At 50.1% G+C, this 20839-nt stretch overlaps 1 protein-coding gene, 1 long non-coding RNA gene and 1 other non-coding gene across 4 annotated transcripts; all 3 read right to left on the bottom strand.

The window, feature by feature from the left end:
* Window positions 1–1149: 1149 nt before the first annotated feature.
* Window positions 1150–1236, bottom strand: TRNASTOP-UCA. The gene has a single exon. It is a non-coding gene; the product is annotated as a tRNA-Sec (tRNA).
* Window positions 1237–1430: 194 nt separating this feature from the next.
* Window positions 1431–2936, bottom strand: LOC122746255. The gene is made up of 3 exons (XR_006355522.1): window positions 2800–2936; window positions 2171–2279; window positions 1431–1650 (listed from the first exon to the last, which is right to left on the bottom strand). It is a non-coding gene; the product is annotated as an uncharacterized LOC122746255 (long non-coding RNA).
* A 716-nt stretch (window positions 2937–3652) lies between these two features.
* Window positions 3653–19467, bottom strand: RTN2 (reticulon 2). 2 transcript variants are annotated; one of them, XM_043998164.1, is made up of 10 exons: window positions 19312–19467; window positions 18302–18346; window positions 17237–17680; window positions 16727–16996; window positions 11600–11807; window positions 10364–10502; window positions 9662–9731; window positions 9534–9580; window positions 5185–5243; window positions 3653–4236 (listed from the first exon to the last, which is right to left on the bottom strand). In XM_043998164.1, the coding sequence occupies exons 1-10, from the start codon at window positions 19343–19345 to the stop codon at window positions 4176–4178; spliced, it is 1377 nt and encodes a 458-aa protein (XP_043854099.1). In that variant the 5' UTR covers window positions 19346–19467; the 3' UTR covers window positions 3653–4175. The 2 variants fall into 2 exon arrangements, with proteins under 2 accessions (XP_043854099.1, XP_043854100.1); XM_043998165.1 differs by lacking the exons at window positions 16727–16996; window positions 17237–17680; window positions 18302–18346; window positions 19312–19467 and adding an exon at window positions 13662–13781.
* Between the last annotated feature and the right edge of the window lie 1372 nt (window positions 19468–20839).

Here is a 20839-nt window from a genome sequence, read left to right as displayed (position 1 = left end):
AGGGAGTGCAGGTAGCCTGCCCTCCCCATCCCCTAGCCCCTAGCTTCTTAAACTGTGGATTTTGATCCCATATGGATCTTGCATAACTGAATGTGGGGGGTCCAGTAGTAAAAGGTTATGTATAACTATTTTATGTACGTATATACCCGGGGTCATGTAAAATTTTCTCGGGTGAAAAGAAGTCACAAGTGGGCCTAGCCTGCCAGAAATTCTACAACCTCGGCTACACGGACTAGTGTTTAAAATTCTGGACTTATGAGGCAGCTAGGTGAAGTGGATAAAGCACCAGCCCTGGATTCAACTTGACACTTACTAGCTGTGTGACCCTGGGCAAGTCACTTAACCCTATTGCCCTCAAAACAAAACAAAACAACTCTGGACTTACAATCAGAAAGCCCTTGCTTTGATTCTTGCCTCAGACACTTAATAGCTCCGAGACTATGTTAGTCACTCTTCAGGTCTTATTTTCCTCACCTGTAAAATGAGGAGAATAGTAGTAGCACTCAACTCATAGGGTTGTTGTGAGGGCTGAACGAGTTAATGTATGCAAAATAATCTGTAAACCTTAATGGTAGCCATCTTCTGGACCAGAATCTGCACTGTAATCTTGTGACTCTTCCTAGGTTTTCTTAACTATTCTTTCACTTCAATCTCTCCTATTGAGTCCTTCAAATAGAGCTCTCTGGGGCAGCTAGGTGGCACAGTGGGATTCAGGAGGACCTGAGTGCAAATCTGGCCTCAGACACTTGACACTTACTAGCTGTGTGACCCTGGGTAAGTCACTTAACCCCAATTACCCTGCAAAAAAGGAAGAAAGAAAGAAATAGAGCTCTCCTAGGTTGGCCTTCCAGAGTACGGGAGTGGAGAGAAAGGACTAGATTTGTATCATCCTCATGATCTGGAGGCTATGGGGACCCCTTGAGAGACTGGAATATTTTCACCCCCTCGTTTGACTGAGAAACTGAGGCCCAGGGAAAAGGAAGGGACTTGACCAAGATCACACTCCAGCTAAGTTAGTATAGATTCCAAAACAAGTAGGTGTCGTGCATTATGAGTAAGAAGAAAGCTACAGTTGCTGAAAAGTGAAGAACAAACGATGAAACGTGTGTTACCTACAGAGCAATCATTTGATGAAAAGCTAACAGATGACGCCCGAAAGGTGGAATTGAACCACTCTGTCGCTAGACAGCTACAGGTTTGAAGCCTGCACCCCAGACCACTGAGGGTCATCCGGGCAGAAAACTTGGTTCTCCTAAAAGCTATATAAGGTTTATTATTTAGATCATTTTTTAAGTAGGGTGCAAAAAGATATTCTAATGTGACTGGTTCAGCCTAAAATTTTAGCGAAATATAATAATTCCCCAAAGCCTTATTTCTTTCTAATTTTTTTTCTCTGTTTCACTGGATGGTACAAATGACAGCCAGTGCCGAAAAGACGCTCTCATTTGCATCGCGCGGAGGATTCTGGGAGAGAACTCCCGGCAGGATTGTTCCAGGCATTGGAGCGCCCGGTCCGGCTCCCGCCCCAGGCTGCGGTTCTGGGGCTCGCAGCGTGAGGTCCCTCTCCTCCCGTCCTCTGGGGTTCTTGGAGCCCCCTGAGTTTCCTTCCTCTTCCCTCCGGCCAAGGCTGGAAAGGCCCCCAAGTAGCACCTGGGATGTTGGAGACCGGCACTGAGAGCTCAGCTAACCCACCCCACCTCATTTAACAGACGGGGAAACTGAGGCGGAAAGAGGGGAAGCCACTTGCCCAAGGTCATACAGCGGGTCAATGACAGCAGCGTGCACTGTAACCCGGGGGAGAAGCGAGTGTAACAGCAGATCTGGATAATTAAAAAGCACACCCACCCCGGAAAACCGCTACCAGCTCTGCGGATCATGCCCAGAACCCAGAGGGTTCCGGCATGAAATATCCAGCTCGCTGCCTGTGTAGACGCGGCCTTTTGTTGTTTCCACACAATTCTCGTTCAGGGTGAAAACACTGGGGTTTGGGCGACATCTTGTGGCCTTTGGTGAGATTGTCACCTTCCCCAGCCCCTGGCTTGCAGTCCCAAGAACCCCCACGCCATGCCAAACCCTCAATCCCCTCCAGCCCACCTCGACCCAGTCCCTATCCAGCTCAAGAACATTCTCTGGCTCCCTGCACCGCATTGTTGGCTCTACTCCCCATTACCTGTGACCTTGGATAACTCCTTTCTTTTTCTTGAGTTTCAATTTATTTTCCCGTCTGTTGGAATAAAAGAGCAGGGTTCTTTCCCTTTCGGCTTGGCCGTCTCTGAAACCTATGGATAACCTTTCTCAGAATTATGCTTTAAATGCATAAAATACGACAAAGTATTACAAAGGAAACCCATTATACTGAAATAAAGACTTAACGTTTTCCCTATTAAAGTTCATGGATCCTTGAAATGAATCCACAGATCTTCAGGGGGTCTCTAGAAAGATGGGCAGGAAAGGGAATTAGCATTTTGCATATAACCTACTATGTGCCAGGCACAAAATAACACCCCCCATAGATGCTACTATTATAATTTTTCACAATGGGGGAACTGAGTCAAACAGGGACTAAATAACTTACTCAGGATCACATAGCTAGTAACTATCAGAGGTCAGATTTCAACCTGGCTCTCCCTGACTAGAATCCCAGCAGTCCTCTATCCCCTGAGCTTCCCAGCTGCCTAGACCGGTCATGGCTAGCTGTGTGCTCTCTCCTATGGGGGCTTCCGTTAAAATCGCCATTGTAAGGGACGTCAGACCTGGGGAGAAGGTTGGCTAGCAGGGATTGGGGTAGGGAGGGCTTACGGCAATCGTATTCACCACTTGATCCCCACTTCGCAGAGCCTAACAAATAGCAAGTTAAATCCTCATGGACTGATTAGTTTGGACCTCGAAGTTATTCTAGAATAACAGCATCTCAGAGCTACAAGGGCCTTTGGAAGTTAACTGGTGTGATCCCTTAGTTGTTCAGAAGGGGAAGCTGATCCCCTCGCTAACGACTTGCCGGAAGTCACACAGCCAATCAGCAAGCTCTCTCCATGGTGCTGCCCACTGACAGATCTCATTTCTCCAGGGCTTTAGGACATGTTTTTCTGGAAGCAGTCCTCGGAGGCAGGACCTATCATCACTATCACGATCCCATTTTACAGAGTGGGAAACTGAAACTCAGAAAAGGAAAAGTGAGTAGCTCGAGGTCACACAGCTATGTTAAGACCTAAGGAGGGGGCAGCTAGGTGGCGCAGTGGGTGGAGCACCGGCCCTGGATTCAGGAGGACCTGAGTTCAAATCCTGCCTCAGACACTTTACATACTTACTAGCTGTGTGATCCTGGGCAAGTCACTTGACCCCCATTGCCTCACAAAAAAAAAAAAAGACCTAAGGAGTCAAACTCATGTGAGATCTGAGTTAGAGCTGAAAGGTACCTCAGAGGTCCCTTCATTTTCTATGGGAGAAAACTGGGGATCAGAGAACTTTGGTGACCTACCCAAAGTCACACAGTTAATAAGCAAGGTGTGATCTGAACTTAGATTCTCTATATCATACCACTTCTCCATCTATTACAGCAGCTCTCCAGGTAATTGACTCACTAGGATACCGGGAGCAGGAGACTTCTGCCAATAATATTTTGTTCACTGCCCAAATGACTAGTCGAGTCCACTTGTTTTCCACAAGTTTTTATTAAAGTGTAAACCCAAGCTCAGTTCTTTCCTCAACCCCATGAAACACCCTAGGGGTGGGGACAGGGTGGCAGCCAGGGAGACACCACCCCCACACACATACCTCAACACCCCAGGGGGGAAGGGGTGATAGGAAGTGACAGGGGGTGAGCTCCTGGCATCAGGGGGTGCCTGCCCTGTCTAGAGCACTACAAGTCTCTGGCCTTTCTAGGCACCCAAGGACTATCTGCAAACTCCCAGATAGGTGCATGTCATCCTGAAGGCCATGGGAGAGGGGGGAGAGGGGGTGGAGCAGGGATGAAAGGGAGTTGGGTATTGAGCATGGAGAGGTCCCAGCTAGGTTCACCAGAGCTGGAACGTGTGTGTGTGTGTATGTGTGTGTGTGTGTGTATGTGTATGAACCAGGATTGGGGAGGCTGGCAGGGAGGGGGGCAGGCAGGGTAGTTGAGAGAGGGCACCGGGGGGCTGTGGGCAGGCGGGTCCCGGGCCGGCCGGAAGAGGGGCTCATTCGGCTTTGGCTTTGGAACTTGCAGAGGCCCCAGTCCCTGGAATCTTTGAATAGATCCTGTGAAAACAACAGAGAATATGAGAAGAAAGAGGAGATTTAATTATAATCATATGTGTTACATATATAATTAGATATGGAAGAATCAAGGGCATCCGAGCTGGGAGAGCCTTTAGAACAGGGAATGTCAGAGATGGGGGGGGCTTGGAACAGGAAATGTCAGAGCTGGGAGGGTTTAGAACAGGGAATGTCAGAACTGGGAGGGCTTAGAACAGGGAATGTCAGAGATGAGAGGGCCCTTAGAACAGGAAATGTCAGAGCTGGGAGGGTTTAGAACAGGGAATGTCAGTACTGGGAGGGCTTAGAACAGGGAATGTCAGAGATGGGAAAGACCTTAGAAAAGAGAATGCCAGAACTGGGGTTGGGGGGGGGGGGCTACTGGAAGAAATGCGAGATATCAGAACTGGGAAGGACTTTAGAAAGTAGAATATCCAGTCTATGAAGGGTTATAGAAAATGAACATAGACTGTCATGGCTGGGAGAGACTCCTCGACATGGAATGTCCGAGCTGGAAGGGGTCTTGAAACAGAGTATCCAAGTTAACCAGCAGGGCAATTAAAATAGAAATCGTTTGAGCTGGGGGAGGCCTTGGAACCCAGAATGTCAGGGGTTAGTGAGATTCAGAGATTGACTCCAGTTCTCTCACATTAAAGATGAGAAGGGACTTGCCTCAAGGTCACATCTTGAGCCAATGGCAAAACCACAACTAAGGAGTCAAGGCTTGGACCATGGTCCAGGTGTTTCCATGCCCGCCCTACAGTGACTTAAGTTGGAATTGCAGCTGGGGGGAGGGGGCGAAGCAGGAGTCATCCACTAGTCATTCCTTTGGGAAAAGGATAAGTAAGAATGGGGGTGGAATTTGGGACCCAGTGAAGGGAGAGCAAGCTTTTGGGTTCACCCAAGAGGCCTCATTGCCCTTCCCAGAACCACAGACACACCAGTACTCACTTAGCTTTGATGTAACTCAGCTGGCTGTTCACCAGCCCAACATACTGGTCGATCTGGGCCTAAGGGAGGTGGAGAAGGGGTTATCTTGGGGATGTGAAGACAACTTCCCTCATATCCCAGCAAGTCTCACCACTCTACCCTCATGTGCACTCACTGAAGGCCCCCAACAATGAATATTGTCAAGGGAGGAGCAGAGTATACCTGGAGATAATCACTTCCCTGCATCTCCCTCGCTCCCTGTGGACCCTAATTCCACAGTGCTCCCAAAGTCTATGAATTCCCCAGCCTCCCCTCCCTACTATCATTCACCAGCTGTGAAAGCCATCCGGGTCTGTGTGCTTCCCAACAGTGCTCCCAAACCATGACTTCCTTCCTCTCTTTCAAAGAATAATCCACAGAATTCTGGTACTGTGTCCATTTGAGAATGTAAGTATGGCCAGGGGTGGGGTGGGGCGGAGTGTACATATGTCCACAAGGTCGTGTCTGTGGGATGGTGTCTCCATTTACTGGAGACAGTTCTAGAAAAAGTCAGTTGTCCTTGGTGGGGAATCAAATAAATGATGAAGACACAGCCAGCTCGGGTGTCAATGGCTGGTATAAATGTCACCCTAGATGTCTCATGGGGTAATGGTGGAGACCTGAAGGAAGTCTTCATCAGTAAGTGGGCGAGGCTGTTTCTAGGGGGGGCTGCCTCAATTGGCTAAGTGGGCTCCTAACCTGTTCTATTCTCCAAGGTCTTTGTCAGCTTGAATATGCTAAGGTTTTGAAGATCTGAACCTCCTGAATAGTTTCCCGTTCCCTGCCTTGTATTTCCTCAGACCATCCTTCACACACCACCAGTGTAAACTTCTGAAGGCAGAGGTCACTCCGTGGGATTTAAAACATCCATCGGCTCCCCCAGCAAATTCAAATGTCTTTGCTGGACGTTTGAAGCTTGCCCTCCACAATTCCACACCTGCCACCCTTTCTATCCTTTCCTTTCTCTTTAGTTCATACTATTTACCATTGCGTACTGAAGATGGATTGGGTGGGGATTGTGCTTGGCTTTGGCAGCAGAGGTTCTGGGCTCAAATTCTCATTCCCATGCTTTACCAGCTGTGAGTTTGGGCATATCTTTTGTTTGTTTGTTGTTGTTTTTTTGTTTGTTTTGTGGGGCAATGGGGGTTAAGTGACTTGCCCAGGGTCACACAGCTAGTAAGTGTTGTCTGAGGTCAGATTTGAACTCAGGTCCTCCTGAATCCAGGGCCGGTGCTCTATCCACTGTGCCACCTAGCTGTCCCTTGGGCATATCTTTTATCCTCACTCAGCCTGTTTCCTCATCTGTTAAATGAGGGGGTTAGGTTAGACAGCTTCCTGAGGTCCCTTCTAGCCCTAAATCTATGATCCCTATGACCTCTGAGGTCCCTTTCAGCCTTAAATCTGTGACTTTGTGACCTATGATCCACGTAGTATGGCCGTACCACTCCCACAGTTTCATCCTGTCTTTTACCATCTCCATGCCTTTGCTTACACTGCTTCCCTAAGCCTGGAATGGCCTCGATCTCCCTCTCTTGCTTCCTTCTAGGCTTAGCCCAAGGGGCTTCCCTGAAACCCCTTCCCCAATCCTCTAAAAGTGATCTCTCTGCTCTAATTTCTCATCTCATTCTGCTGCTGCTGTTCAGTCCTATCTGACTCTCCATGACCCCATTTGGGGTTTTCTTGGCAAAGATACTGGAGTTGTTTGCCATTTCATTCGCTCACTTTCCAGATGAGGAGACTGGGGCAAAGAGGACTGAGTGACTTGCCCAGGCTCACACAGCTAGTAAGTGTCTGGGGCCAGATTTTAACTCAGGAAAGTGAGATTTCTTGACTTCAGGCCCAGCACTCCATGTACTATGGCGCCACCTAGTGGCCCTTTGTCTAGATTTCCCCACACACACACTTCACTCTAATTTGCCTTTTTTTTTTTGGAGGGGGGGTGGCAATGAGGGTTAAGTGACTTGCTCAGGGTCACACAGCCAGTAAGTGTCAAGTGTCTGAGGCCAGATTTGAGCTCAAGTCCTCCTGAATCCAAGGCCAGTGCTTTATCCACTGTGCCACCTCGCTGCCCCCTTGCTTCTCATTTTCATGATGCTCGTAATGTACAAGTCCTACCTGAAACCTTTCCTCCCTTAATTAGATTACAAGCTTCTTGAAAGGAGGAACTGTGACATTTCATTTTTGTATCCCCAATGCCTAGCAAAGGTTCTCTACACAAGCTAGAGGCTTACTAAATGTCTATTGTATTAAATTGGTCAGTGAAGACAATATGGCATGGTGGAAAGAGCACTGGATTTACAGTCTTGAGGCCTGGGTTCAAATTCTAGTTATATTACTGTATTAGGGGAAGGGAAAGGATAAGCATTTATAGAGTGACTACTGTATTCCAGGCACTGTGCTAAACATTTTACAAATATTGTCTCCTTCAATCCTCATAACAACCCTGGGAGGTTAGTGCTATTATTAACCCCATTTTACATCTAGGGAAACTGAGGCAAACAGAAGTTAGAGGATGGAGGAGGACTGGGAATAGCTTCTTTTTTGTGAGGCAGTTGGGGTTAAGTGACTTGCCCAGGGTCACACAGCTAGTAAGTGTCAAGTGTCTGAGGCTAGATTTGAACTCAGGTCCTCCTGAATCCAGGGCCTGTGCTCTATCCACTGTGCCACCCAGCTGCCCCGGGAATAGCTTCTTACAGAGGTGTGATTTGGGGTGGGGTGAGGTGGGGGGACACTTGAAGAGAGCCAGGGAAACCACAATATAGAGGTGAGAAGGGAGAGCATTCCAAACAAGGGAGACCTCCAGTGGAAATATCCAGCATCATCGGATGGATCGTCAGGGCTCTGAGAACAATAAGAAAGCCAATGTCTTTGGACACTGTGTGTGTATGTGGGTCTAGTGTAAGAAGACTGAAGTGGTCAGAAGGCACCAGATTACAGAAGGCTTTGAAAGCCAGGGTAGTTTATGTTTCATCCTGAAAGCAACAGGGAACCACCCAAGTTTATTGAATGAGAGGGTAATATGGTCAGAAAGAGTTTCAACAAGATAAATCTATGATGCTAGTCTAAAGCTGAAGGTTCCTGTTCTTTTAGTCATTTGACAACAGGGGCAACTGAGTCTTAGAGAGGTCAAACTTTTTCCCCTCAATGTTCCAAGTGGCACAGTGGATGCAGTCAGAAAGATCTGAACGAAATCTAGCCTCAGACACATACTGGCTTGTGTGACCCTGGACGAGTCATTTAACATTTAACAATGTTTACCTCAGTTTCCTTACCTGTAAAAAGAGCTGGAGAAGGCAATGGCAAACCACTCCAGTATCTTTGCCAAGAAAACAAGACTGTGAGCTCCTTGAGGGTAGAGACTGTTTTTAGCCTTTCTTGGTATCCCCAGCCTGAGCACAGGACCTGGCACTCCATAAAAGTCTATTGACTGACCGACCAATGGGAGGAGAGGAGGGTGATTTAATTCCATGCTCTTTGGGAGGAGATAAAGGGCATTTGATCTTACTTGGGTATAGGGGGTGGAGTGGGGCAGCAGTCAGGCTGAGCTCACAGTTATGTTAGTCTCATATTGTGTGTGTGTGTGTGTGTGTGTGTATGTGTGTGTGTGTGTTGGTTGGGGTGGGGCTATAGTCACTGGGACACAGAACCAGCTGGGAGCTAAAAGGAGCTTAGCAGGGGGAAGGTTGGTGGCATAGATTTCTTCTGTAACAGGGGAGTTTGCAGTCCTGAATGTGGAGTCAAGGCACTGGGGTTTGGTTACTTGTTCTGCCACGTACTACCTATGTTGGACAAGTGCCTTACCCTCTCTGGACTTCAGCTTTCTCAGCTGTAAAATGAAGGAGGTGATCTGCATGACCTCTAAATTCCTCTCCAGCCCTAAATCCTATGACCTCTTAGGTTCCCGTCAACTCTCTGGGCCAATGAGCCCATGAAGCAAGAAGCAAGGGGGGTGAGGGGAGGCTGGCTGTTGTGTGACTTGGCCCAGTTGATGTAACTCAGTTTAGCCCAAAGGTCAGCTGACTTGGTTGTTTCTGGCTGGGATGTGTGTCCAGGACAAACAGGTGCTGGTGGGGCATCAGGCTGTTTGTCCAAACTGCCACTTTGTCAGCAACAAATATTGTTGCTTGGCCTTTTAAGTGTCATTTGGCTAAACCTGGGGGTCAACCAGCCACAGTGTCTCTGGTTGGCTGGGATGAATGTCAATTGGTCGTCGTGCTGTCCACCTGCCTGAATCTACTTGGGACAGGTATCAATCTGCTTTGTCTGCCTAGAAACACAGCAGTGGGGGGGCAGAGATGTGTTTGGGGGTAGGTACCTGAGTCCCTTCTCACCTGGTGTTGCCGGTACAGCAAAGGGAAGGTAAATGCACTTATCACACCTGGAAAACAGTTAGGAGTGAATAACTCACGAGGAGCAGCCTTGGTTCCCACCCACCCATTGTCCCTCCCCACCAGCTCACCCAAGATGAGAAGAGTCAACCCGTTGAATACAGCTCCCACAAAGGTCAGGATGTAAAAGAGGAGAGCCAACTATGGGAGACAACCAAGGTTAGGAGGATCCTTGGGGATGGGGTGAGGGGGTGGGTAGGAGGAGAGGCTGTGAGCTTCCCTAGCAGTGCTGTTGAGGGGGGGGCATGTTGACTATTCCTCCCCAACACTAGACTGTCTACTCTCTATTTCTGAAGTCCTTGGGACCCTTAGCCTTAAGGACCATGTCCTTCCCAAGCCTATGAACTGCACCCAACAGTGTCTGTAAAGTCTGAGAATAATTTCTCCACCCCTAACTCACACACATGCAAAGGCAAGTTGGGAGTCCTCTTCTTTCCAAAATGGTGAATTTGCCTTAGAAATGCTTCCTGGATCTGTGACCAACCCCCTTTCCCAATCTCTTTCAGCTGTGATGCCCTACACAGACCAAGGCTTTGAGTTTCCCCTAGCATTTCTCCAAAAATTTGCCCTCCACCCCCTTCCCAATAACCAGCTGGAAGGTCCCTAGGGCTAAGTATTCCCCCTCCCACCCAGCAGTATGTAGACTATACTTTTCCCTTTTATAAAAGGATGCTGCTGGTAATGGTGTCTATAGGCAGGAACTCCATGTGTGTTTCTTGGTGGGGGGGGCACACTGTTTGTGGAAGGAGCAGGGTTGTCAGAAGCCCTGTTACCTTGAGGGAGTCAACTAGGTCCTCCACCAGGAACAGGTGTCTCAGGAGCGTCACCCCAGAAACCACATGAGCTGTGATCTGCTCGGTGTAGCGGGCTGTCTGCTCCCGGCTCAGACTTAGATCCACATCTAGGTAAGCCCTGAATGGAGGAGTGGGGGTGGAGAAGAGAAGCAAGAGGTTTGGACTGGTCCCTCAGTGCCCTCTGGTAGCCTAAGGCAGAACCTGCAGCATAGGGTGCTCTTAGAAAGATCCGGGACCTACCAGTATTCCTTAGCAGTACCAAAAGACCCTGATGTCTGGATTACTAGAAGACCAACAATGTAGCACCACCTGATGGTGCACAGAGGAACCGCAGATCCGTGTACCCAGGAGAGGTCCTGATCTGCAGTAGGACCCCACCAAGTGGTCAACAGAGGAACTGCATATCCTAAAGATCCTTCCCATTTACCCCACCCCTTTCATCAATCTAAAGGGAGATAGAGGTGGAAGGTGAGAGGGAGAGGAAGGTGGGTGAGATATGAGATATGAGAGCTGGGTGGGAGACTGTCAAGTCAGAAATCCTCGTTTTAGAGATAGAGAATCTCATAATGAGAAAGGGAATCATCCAAGGACACACAAAGTTCAGAAATTTCAAAGCTGTTGTTTGAAGCCAGAACCCATGATCCCAAATCTATGGCTGATTGTTTCTCTTGCTTGAGGTTCCAACAAAATCCAGTGATGGAGACAAGGTTAGAATCCAGGGCTCTTGGGTGGCTCATTAGAGAGATGAAGAGGGGGCAGAAATAAAGGAGGGAGGGGCAGCTGGGTGGTGAAGTAGATAGAGCACTGGCCCTGGAGTCAGGAGGACCTGAGTTCAAATCTGGTCTCAGACACTTGACACTTACTAACTGTGTGACCCTGGGCAAGTCACTTAACCCCAATTGCCTCACCAAAAAAAAAGAAAGAAAGAAAGGAGGGAGATGTAAAGAGACTAAGACATGGCTCAAATACTGGGAGATCAGGGTTCAAGCATTGGCTGGGATTAGGGGTCAAGGTTGTGGTGTAGATTTGAGATCAGGGGTCTGAGCATGGAAGTAGCATCAGAAGTGGTGCCTAGTTTAAGGTTGGCATGAGGGCAGGATATGGTATAGTGTGGAATGTGGTCAGGATTGAGGTTCAAATGGAAGTCAGGGTTGGGATCAGGTTAGGGTTCAGGGTTGGGATTAGGGTCAAAGTCAAAGCTGAAGGGTATCTTACTGGAAGGGGTTGGCCCCATCACCCCGGTGCACAGCCTGCAGTGCCTTGTGGTAAACCCTGAGAGAGATGGTGATTGCCAGCACGGCCAGGGCTACGTGGGAGGCCACGGAGACAATGCTGAAGTGTAGGAGGCAGAGCAAGGAGACCATGATGCCTGTGAAGACCACACCTGACGTCCTTGTGTCCCGCCAATACAGTAGTTCTGCCACTGTGGAGACAGGAAGGGAGAGGGGTGTTCAGAAAGCACCTCACCTGACTCCTGCCCCTCCCAGCTTTACCAAACACAGAGACCCGATTTGGAGTGATATGGTATCAAAGAACATCAGATCTGGGAGGACTCATATTATCTAACCCAACCCCCATTGTTTCATGGTGGGTAAACTGAGGTCCAGGGAAGGGAAATGACCCACTTCAGGATCAATCGTGTAACCACTGACTAGAATGATTAAAAAGAACTTATGTGGTGTCCTGAACAGAAGAAGGGAAATTATGGTAATCATAACTAACATTTAGATAGCATTTTACGGTTGTATAAAGTGCTTTACATATATAATTTTATTTGATCTTCCTGACAACCCAGAGAGGTAGGGGCTATTAAAGATCACAGAATAACAGAACTAAAAGGAACCTTAAATACCATATAGTCCACTCCCAACTTTTCATTTTACCCATAGATGGCTACGGAGATGAAGAACTTCATCATACAATGAGTCAACTGGACTAGAATTCAGTTCTCTAGACTCCCAGCCCAGGGCTCCTGACCTTCCACACACCTTCTCCCTCTCTTTTTACCAGTCAATCACAAGACCAGCCCCTCAGATTTACTGTCCAAATGAGGATCAAATTCTGACGAGAGCACCCTTTCTCTCTCCTACTGACTCTGCCCAGGTCCCGGATAGAGTGTCCCACAGTCCTGGCTCTTCCCCACAGCCCCTGAAAGCAACCTGTCCCTTCCCAATGCCCATCCCTACCAGGGAGTAAGCACCCCAGTCCTTCTGCCTCCCAATTCTAGGGATGTGAAGTCCCTTCCCCCACTCCTGATTCCCCTCCCTGAGACCCCACTTAGTTCACTATGCAAGGACCTCTCCCACAAACAAGGGGAGGCAACTTTGAGGACTGTCTTCTAACTGCTCCATAAGGACAATCTTGTTTTCCTTCCCAGACCCAAAACTCCCATAACAGAACCATCGAAGAGAGAATGATGGAACCTTAGAACACAGAACAGAAAGCATTGGAGCTGAAAAGGACCTTAGAACACAAGATACTGAAAGGAGGGGTGGGGAGAGATCTTAGAACAGAGAATTGCACGGTTGAAAGAGGTCTTAGAATCTAGACTGTCAGGGCTGGGAGGAAGCTTGGAATGATCCCATCAGAGCTGAAAGGGCTCATAGAACACAGAATGTTAGAACTGGGAAGGACCTTCCAGACCATGCATGACCAACTTCCCAGATTTTGCAGAGGAGGAAACTGAGGCCCAGGAAGGGGAAACTGAGCCAGGAACAGACAAGGAATGGGGGAGGGGAGAAGTAGCCTCCCAGTCTGTTAAATCCCAAGACTGGTGTGAGGGGAGGACAGTGGGGGTGGGGTGGGGTGGGGAGAGAGAGGATGGGTCGCCAGAGGTGGGGACTAAGTTTAGGCTAGACTCAGGGGAGCGGTAGAGGGGAGCTGGTGTCTGATTCCCGCAGCTGTCAGGAACCAGTCCTCCCTCCCCCCTGAGTGACAGCCCCACCTGTCACACTGGCAGAGAATGGTGCCTCTCAGAGAGGGGAAAAGGGGCCCAGGGAACCTCTGATCCAAATGGTCCTGGTGAGGGGTTTGAGAAGAGATTCCCCCCTCTTCCCATCCTCTTCTTAGATAGGGGTCTCCCCTAGGGGCTTAGTGGACCCTCCCTCCACCTTATGGTCCATAGGACGTCGGGGCTGAAAGGGACCACAGAGCCTGACCCCTCCCTCCTTTGGGGAGGAGTTTCCCTATGGAGAAACTGAGGCACAAAGAGGGGCAAGGGCCCATCCAAGCTCACACAGCAGACCATGCTCCCCTCCAGACCCCCACCCATCCCCACCTTTACTGCCTCCCATCTCGGCGGCCGGGGGTCGGGGCGGAGCAGCGGCGGTCGTCGGGGTATGGAGCTCCAAGAAACAAGGGGGGAGGGGTCGGAGGAGAAAGGGAGGGAGCGAGGGAAGGGGCAAGGCAAGGGGCGGAGCTCTCGGAAATCGACCAATAGCTGCGCCCGGGGGCCCCCTAGCGGAGACAAGGAAAAGGTTTACTGTGAGACAGCCCAGTCGGGGCAGGGTCTTGGCAATAGAGCTCCGTGATCCCTTAGGTGGGAGGAGAGAGGCAAGAGGAGCCCATAGAAGGTAAGGGGGAGAAGCTACCTAAGGGGGCGGGATCTTCTTTAAATTGGCCAATGGTGATGATTCAAGATCTCGGAGCGGGCCAATGAAATGGGAAGAAGGACTAAAACTTGGAAGGCGGGACTATTTAGGAAATAAAAAGAGACCCGCCAGTGGGAAGGGGGGGGGGGGAGGTGGCTCTAGAGGAGGCGGAGAAAGCACGAAGGGGGCGTGGTTCAGCTATATTTAACCGATGGAGCTGGGCGGGGGAAGGACTGCCAGAGAGAGAAAGGGTTTGGCGGGGAAAGGGGGAAACAGCGTCTCAAGATGAGGTGAGAAGGTAGGAAGTATAAGGAATGGTGCCAAAGAGAAAGGGCAGGACGGATGCATCCTGATTATATCCAGACAATGGAACAGGAGAAAAGGACTCAAATGCTGGGCGAGAAGTATGTAATGGGCGTGGTCTATTTATACCCAATCAGGGGATAAAAAGAATAGGAGGAGGCGGGATTTATTCCTACTTAGTCAATGGTGCCCTGGAGCCCCCTGGTGGGGAAGGAAGGAAAGAGTAGGAGAGTTGGGGAGAAAGGGGAGAAGAGGACAAGGTCTATTTATAACTAGCTAACGGAGGTACCCTAGAAAAAAGGAACAGCGATGAGAAAAAATGAGATCAGAGGAATGCAGAGGAGGGAGCAGGATCTACCCCCAACCAATGACATCGAAAGGCCACTTAATAGCCAATGGGTGAGGGGCAGCTAGGTGGCGCAGTGGATAAAGCATTGGCCCTGGATTCAGGAGGACCTGAGTTCAAACCCGACCTCAGACACTTGACACTAGCTGTGTGACCCTGGGCAAGTCACTTAACCCTCATTGCCCCGCAAAAAAAGACAAAAACAAAATAGCCAATGGGTGGGATGGGGAGGACCGAGGGTGCTGGGTTTAAAACAATCCCGTGTTTGTTCCTGTAGCGCTCCCCTAGCGGAGAAAAGGGAAACGAAGACGGCAGGAGATTAAAGGGAGGATGGGGTTGGTCGGACCTTGCCAACGGACCAATGAAAGTTGTGATAAACTCGTAAGGATGGGGATTATTTATAATTAGCCAGTAGAGGGGTCCCTGTGGGAAAGAATAGGCGAAAGGGAATAAATAAATGGGGAGCGGGGAGGGAAAAGAGGGAAGGAGGAAATTCTAAGCAACCCCAGTGTTATCCTCGACTCCACTCTCACCCGACATGGCCAATTTGTTGTCACATCTTGCCATGTCTACCCTCCCAAAACCTCTCCTCTATATCACCTGAACACTCACCCAGCTGCCACCCAGGTGCAGGCCCTCATCACCTTATACTTGGACTGTTGCCACAGCCTGCTTTTTTTTTTTAAGTGAGTCAAGTGGGGTTAAGTGACTTGCCCAGGGTCACACAGCTAGTAAGTGTTAAGTGTCTGAGGCCGAATTTGAACTCAGGTACTCCTGACTCCAGGGCCGGTGCTCTATCCACTTGCCATCTAGCTGCCCCTACAGCCTGCTTTTTGATCTCCCTTCCACAAGTCTCTCCCCACTCCAGTCCACTATCCTTCACTCAACTGTCAAAGTAATTTTCCTAAAGCAGAGATCTGACCATATCTTGCCTCCCTAATCAGTCAACGCCAGTGGCTCCCTCTTGCCTCCCTGATCAAATGTAAATTCCTCTAGGCAGCATTTAAAGCTCTTCACGACCCCCCCATCTCTCCATTCTTCTTATATCTTTCTCCCCTCCATGTATTCTGGATGCAGTGACATTGATTTACTCCTTTTCTAGACTCTGTGCCTTTGCAATGGCTGGCTCTCATGGGCGAAAGGTTCTGCATTATGATCTTCATTTCTTCCCTGGCATTTTTCTTTAAGACTCAGCTCAAGGGGCAGCTAAATTGCGCAGTGGATAGAGCACCGGTCCTGGATTCAGGAGGACCTGAGTTCAAATCCGACCTCAGACACTTAACAATTACTAGCTGTGTGACCCTGGGCAAGTCACTTAACCCCAATTGCCTCACACACTAAAAAGAAAAAAGAAAGCTCAAATCCCACTTTCTACAGGAATCCCTTCCTGATCTCTCCCCATCCTCTGCTACTGCTTTTCTTTCTGAGATTACTTCCACCTACTCTTGACTATAGATAGTTATTTTTTAAAATGTTTTCTCCCTCACTAGACTGTGAGTTCCTTGAGGTCACACTTTTTTTGTGGGGGGGGGAGAGGCGCTTTCTGTGTATCCCAGCTCTTAGCCTAGTATCTGAGCCGTAGTAAGGGTTGAATTAATGGGGCTGACTGACTGACTGAAGAGAGAATGGGAGGAAGGGAGGAGGAAGGTGCAAGGAGGGGCTAGAGAAAGGACTGGGTAAGATAGAAGATGGTAGGAAGAGTGGAAACAGGGGAAAGAGGAGAAGGAAATGGAGTAGAAGATAGGGAAAAGGGGTACAGTATGGAAAAGGTCTAACGATGGGCCAATGGAAGCACATCCTTAGCATTTCTCCCACCCTTCTACCCTTGACCAAGACTGGATTTCCTTTCCTATGTACTGTCTCTCCACCCTACTGTTTATCATGAGTCTTCCCTGAGTACCTCCAGGCTATCATGTCCACACTATTACCTGCCTCCCTAAATAAATACTGACGTTTAGAGCACCCATCTAGCCTGGTCTAGGAATATCGGGATGCTATACCGTATCACTCTTCGCCCATTGGTTTCTTCCATGCAGACGACATCTCTAAATCCCTCCCCCCCCCCCCCACCCTCCCATCCAAGTCGGAAAGGCAAATACTTACCTAGGAAATGAATTTCTAGAGTGATCCCTGATTGGTCCGAGCTGTCCAGGAGCTGCCCGGTGATTGGCTCCCGCTCAACGGTTCCCCACACCTCCCCCTCCTCTTCCGGATCTTCCTCCTCCCGCCAGGAGTTTGAGTCCCGAGACCCCAGCGAAAGAGGTGGGGAAGGGGTGTGAGTCTGGGGGGTTGGAGTTCCCGGACGTGGGCTGAGACGTGACCAACAGACCTCAGACAGGGAGGGTTCAACAGGGGGGCGTGACACTTCCAAGTCTTCCAGACAAAAAGAAGAGATGAGGCTATGAGCGTCTCCTTAAGGATACACCTCCCGCCCCCACCGAGATAGCCCAGTGTTCAGGACCCCTCCCTTCCAAGATTCAGTCACCCTCTTTCCCAAGATTCTAATAACTCGTATCTAAGCATCCACGCTTCTGCCCCCTCTCTCTTCCCTTGCCTCGAACCCACCTGCAGCTAAAGCTTGACCCGCCTTCTCAACAATGCCTTTAGGCATACCTTCCCCAGCCAGTCCGGGCTCCGGTTCTCCCTTCTCCTCCTCGCCCTCCTCCTCCTCCTCCTCTGAGGGGCTGCTGGCCGAGTCCCCCGAGGCCGCCAGCCCCGACTCCCAGGCCAGCTGGTCCAAGCGGAGCCGCAGTTCGGCCTGAGGAGGGCCTTCCTGGGCAGCCCGCCGTCCAGGCTCTGGAGACTGGCTTAGGCTGGGGATGCTCTCCAAGCTGTCTCCCAGGCCCGATGGGCCTGGTTCCCGGGGCTCAGAGCGGCCGGAGGGGCGAGGCCGGCGATGGACGGAGTCCCGGCGGTTGCTCCCAGCTTCGAAGGCGATATAGGAGAAGGTCAGCTCTCGGGGCGTCCCCCAGTCCTGCGACGTCGTCTCCTCCTCCTCCTCCTCAGAGAACTCCCGAGCAGTATGCAGCTCCCGGAAATCGGAATCGTCGTTGCCACCTGCCAGGGAGCTGCCTTTGAACTGCTGTTCCCTTAGGGCCAGTCACCCACCATCCCTAGACCCCAGATTTCTCTTAGTATCCAAGATCCTCCCATACAGGATTTTAGATAAGGAATGGATTTTCCAAATCACCTAATCCCACGAATTCATTTTTACAGGTGAGGCAACTGAGGATCTATTTCCTTTCCTAAAGTCAACAAGTCATTACCAGCGTTGGGATTTTCCCTCAGCAGCTCCCGATCTTTCTTCTCTACATCGGCATTAAATAACTATGACTTTATTTCCCACCCACCCAACCAGCAGTACCTCCTCATTTATCCTTAGAAAGTATGAGTTTAGGGGCAGCTAAGTGGTGAAGTGGATAAAGCACTGGCCCTCGATTCAGGAGGGCCTGAGTTCAAGTCTGGCCTCAGACACTTGACACTTACTAGCTGTGTGACCCTGGGCAAGTCACTTAACCCTCATTGAGCCCCCCCCCCCCGCAAAAGTATGAGCTAACCGTAAAACATAGACTACCCATGACTTCACCCCTTCCCAGAACTCTTTGCACTCTTCCCCTCTTCATTTAGCACCCCAGAAATGCCTTTGCCATAAAGGAAATGGAGGTAGACTTTACTCACCATCTGTGGAGTCAGGGGTGGAGGAGGCAGTGGATGGTGCTTCTTCTAAGAAAGAAATAGAGTCTTAGATGCACAGCCCAATAATCTCAGACACTTAGAATCACAAAATTCAGTCTTGGACCCTTGGAATCTTGGAATTTTAGACTTAGAATTGTAGAAACTTAGACTCTTGGGATTTTAAACTTTGAAAATCTTAGAATCACAGCACTTTAGCCTTTAAGAATCTTAGTGCTAGAAGTGACCCTAGAAAGCAGAATTTTAGAAGAGTAAAGGACTTTAGATACTGTCTGATCCTTTCCAGTTTTATAGATGGGAAACAGACGTCCACATAGGAAGAAGTTTGCTCAAGGTTGCACTATAAGAAAAGACTGATCTGGGACTAGAACCCAGTTCCTGTGATGCCTCTGTACCAGCAAAGAGGAGCAGGGAGAAGGGGGGAGATGGGAAGCACCTGACACTCCCTTCTCTCTACTAGAAAAATGAATTCCAAATCTATCTGGAAAGATGTGGGGGTGGGGGCGGTGTGTCTGTATGTCTGTGTGTTTAAAGCTGGAGAGAAGGTGTGGGTGGACAAGACTGCCCCTTAGAGGCGGTGGCCCGGGATTAGTCCCAGGGAGTCCTGGGAAAGGGAGAAGGGGGAGGAATGGGGCGGGGAATGGCAATCTTCCCCTCCCCCATTCATCCTAGGCCTTTCCCTAGGATCAGCACCATGGCTCGGGGACAGCTCCGGGTCTTGCCTTGTCTCTCTCGGTCCCCTTCCGTTGTACTGAATGGGCCTGGCCCTCGACAGCCCGTTTTTTGTTTTTGTTTTGTTTTGTTTTATTGCAAAGCGCTTAGAGATCATCGAGTTTAACCCGTGCATTTGACAAAGGGGGGAAACTGAGGCCCATGGAGAGCCACATTAATTGGCGCTGGGAGGGGGATTCTTTCTTTGTCCTTACCCCAACAACCCCGGGACTCCCCTCCCTTCTCGAGCTGGCACCCCTACCCCAGGGACTGGGGGGACTCACTGCAGTGGGCGAAGACAGGCAGCACCTGGCCCATGGCCCCGCCCGGGCCCGCTCCGGCCGCGCCGCCCAGGGCCCGGGGCCCCTCGTGCTCATCGCCCCGGCACCGCCCCAGCCGCCGCCATCCGCAGACCGTCGCCGCCTCCCTCCCTCCCTCTCCTCGGGGCCTGGGCGGGCGGGGCCCCGAGCAGGGACCGAGGGGAGTGAGCAGAAGGGGGTGGGGGGACTGCAGCACGAGCCCCGGGCCGGGGGCGGGGCTTGGACTGGGGGGGCGTGAGCAAGCGCGCCTGCGCGAGCTTCGATTGGGACGAGGGGACTGGGAAAGATAAAGAGCCTGCGCGAACCTGGAAGGGGTGGAGATAGTTGGGGAGGAGGGAGGGCGGGCCCAGAGGGAGAGGGGGTGGAGCATGAGCGGTGGAGGGAGTGGGGCCTGCCCAGGGGCGTGCACTGGCGGAGTCTGAGGCCGAACCAGGGAGAAGACCGGGAAAAAAGACTAGGAAACCATACCAGGGCTGGACTAGGCCTGACGGGGAGGAGGAGAGGCCCACGGAGGAGATAGAATCCTGGCAGAAAGGCTTAGGACACAACAGGAGTGGAGCTGCCACCTCCTAACCCTTCTGAAGCGCATCTTTCTGGGGGTGGGAGGGGACCAGGGTGTTCGGGGGCGTGACACTGAGATGGTGAACTTGAGGAGGGAGGAGGGCAGGCCGAATATGGTGTCACCAGTGTGACTGCCGCCAGGGGGCGCTTATACACTTTCATTCATTCGCTAAACTTTTATTTAGGGCTTAATAGCATGCCCAGGGAATTGTACTAGATGCTGGGGAAAACACCAAGTTTAATTAAATAAGATACGGGTCGCTGCCTTAACGGAGCTTACAGTTTACTAGGGAGATAACTGTAATCTACAACAATGCCTGATAAACGCAGTCGAAAAGTACAAAGTTCTGAGTGAGTTCTGAGTTCTGGGTAAGGTTCAACTCTAGGTCTCCGATTTTATTGTGAGGGAGTCGATGTGCTACAAAACAATGAATTTGGAGTCACATGACCCAGCTTCAACTCCTGCCCTTGTCACACCTTGTGCAAATCATTTCACCTCCTTAGGTCTCAGTTTCTCCATCTGTAAAATGAGAAATTGAACTAGATGACCTCTGAGGTCCCTACCACCTTTGATCCAAGGGGCAAGGTTGATTCTGAGCCTCCAAGTCAGAATCATAAGTCATAGACTCTTGGGATTGTAAATCCTTAAATCAAAATAGAATTTCAAACCTTTATGTTCACCTGAGATCCACTGGCTCAGCTCAGGAAGTGCCTCCTCCAAAAAAGTTTCCAAGATCTCACCTCTCCCCAGGTGAAAATATTCTCTGCTTCCTCATATTTTTCTAGGGCACTTTGTCTTCATAGTTTGTTTTTGTTGTTTTGTTTTGTTTTTTAAATCTCACAACACACCCTACCTTGTGATTCTTACTTGTATCACATATTAGAATGTTTTGTTTTGGTTTTTTGGTGAGGCAATTGGGGTTAAGTGACT

The sequence above is a fragment of the Dromiciops gliroides genome, chromosome 3 (assembly GCF_019393635.1).
Source record: "Dromiciops gliroides isolate mDroGli1 chromosome 3, mDroGli1.pri, whole genome shotgun sequence".
Lineage (NCBI taxonomy): Eukaryota > Metazoa > Chordata > Mammalia > Microbiotheria > Microbiotheriidae > Dromiciops > Dromiciops gliroides.
Note: the sequence above shows the minus strand (reverse complement) of the source record. Positions and strands in the feature narration are given on the sequence as shown.

What these genes read in the sequence shown, in the direction of transcription:
- RTN2 (XM_043998164.1), bottom strand. Translation starts at nt 19,345, where the DNA reads ATGGGCCAGGTGCTGCCTGTCTTCGCCCACTGCA. An exon ending in GCCCGGACTGGCTGGGGAAG is followed by an intron (nt 16,997 to 17,236) that starts GTATGCCTAAAG and finishes TTTGTCTGGAAG; the next exon opens with ACTTGGAAGTGTCACGCCCC. An exon ending in GTTGACTCTTCTCATCTTGG is followed by an intron (nt 9,581 to 9,661) that starts GTGAGCTGGTGG and finishes ACTGTTTTCCAG; the next exon opens with GTGTGATAAGTGCATTTACC.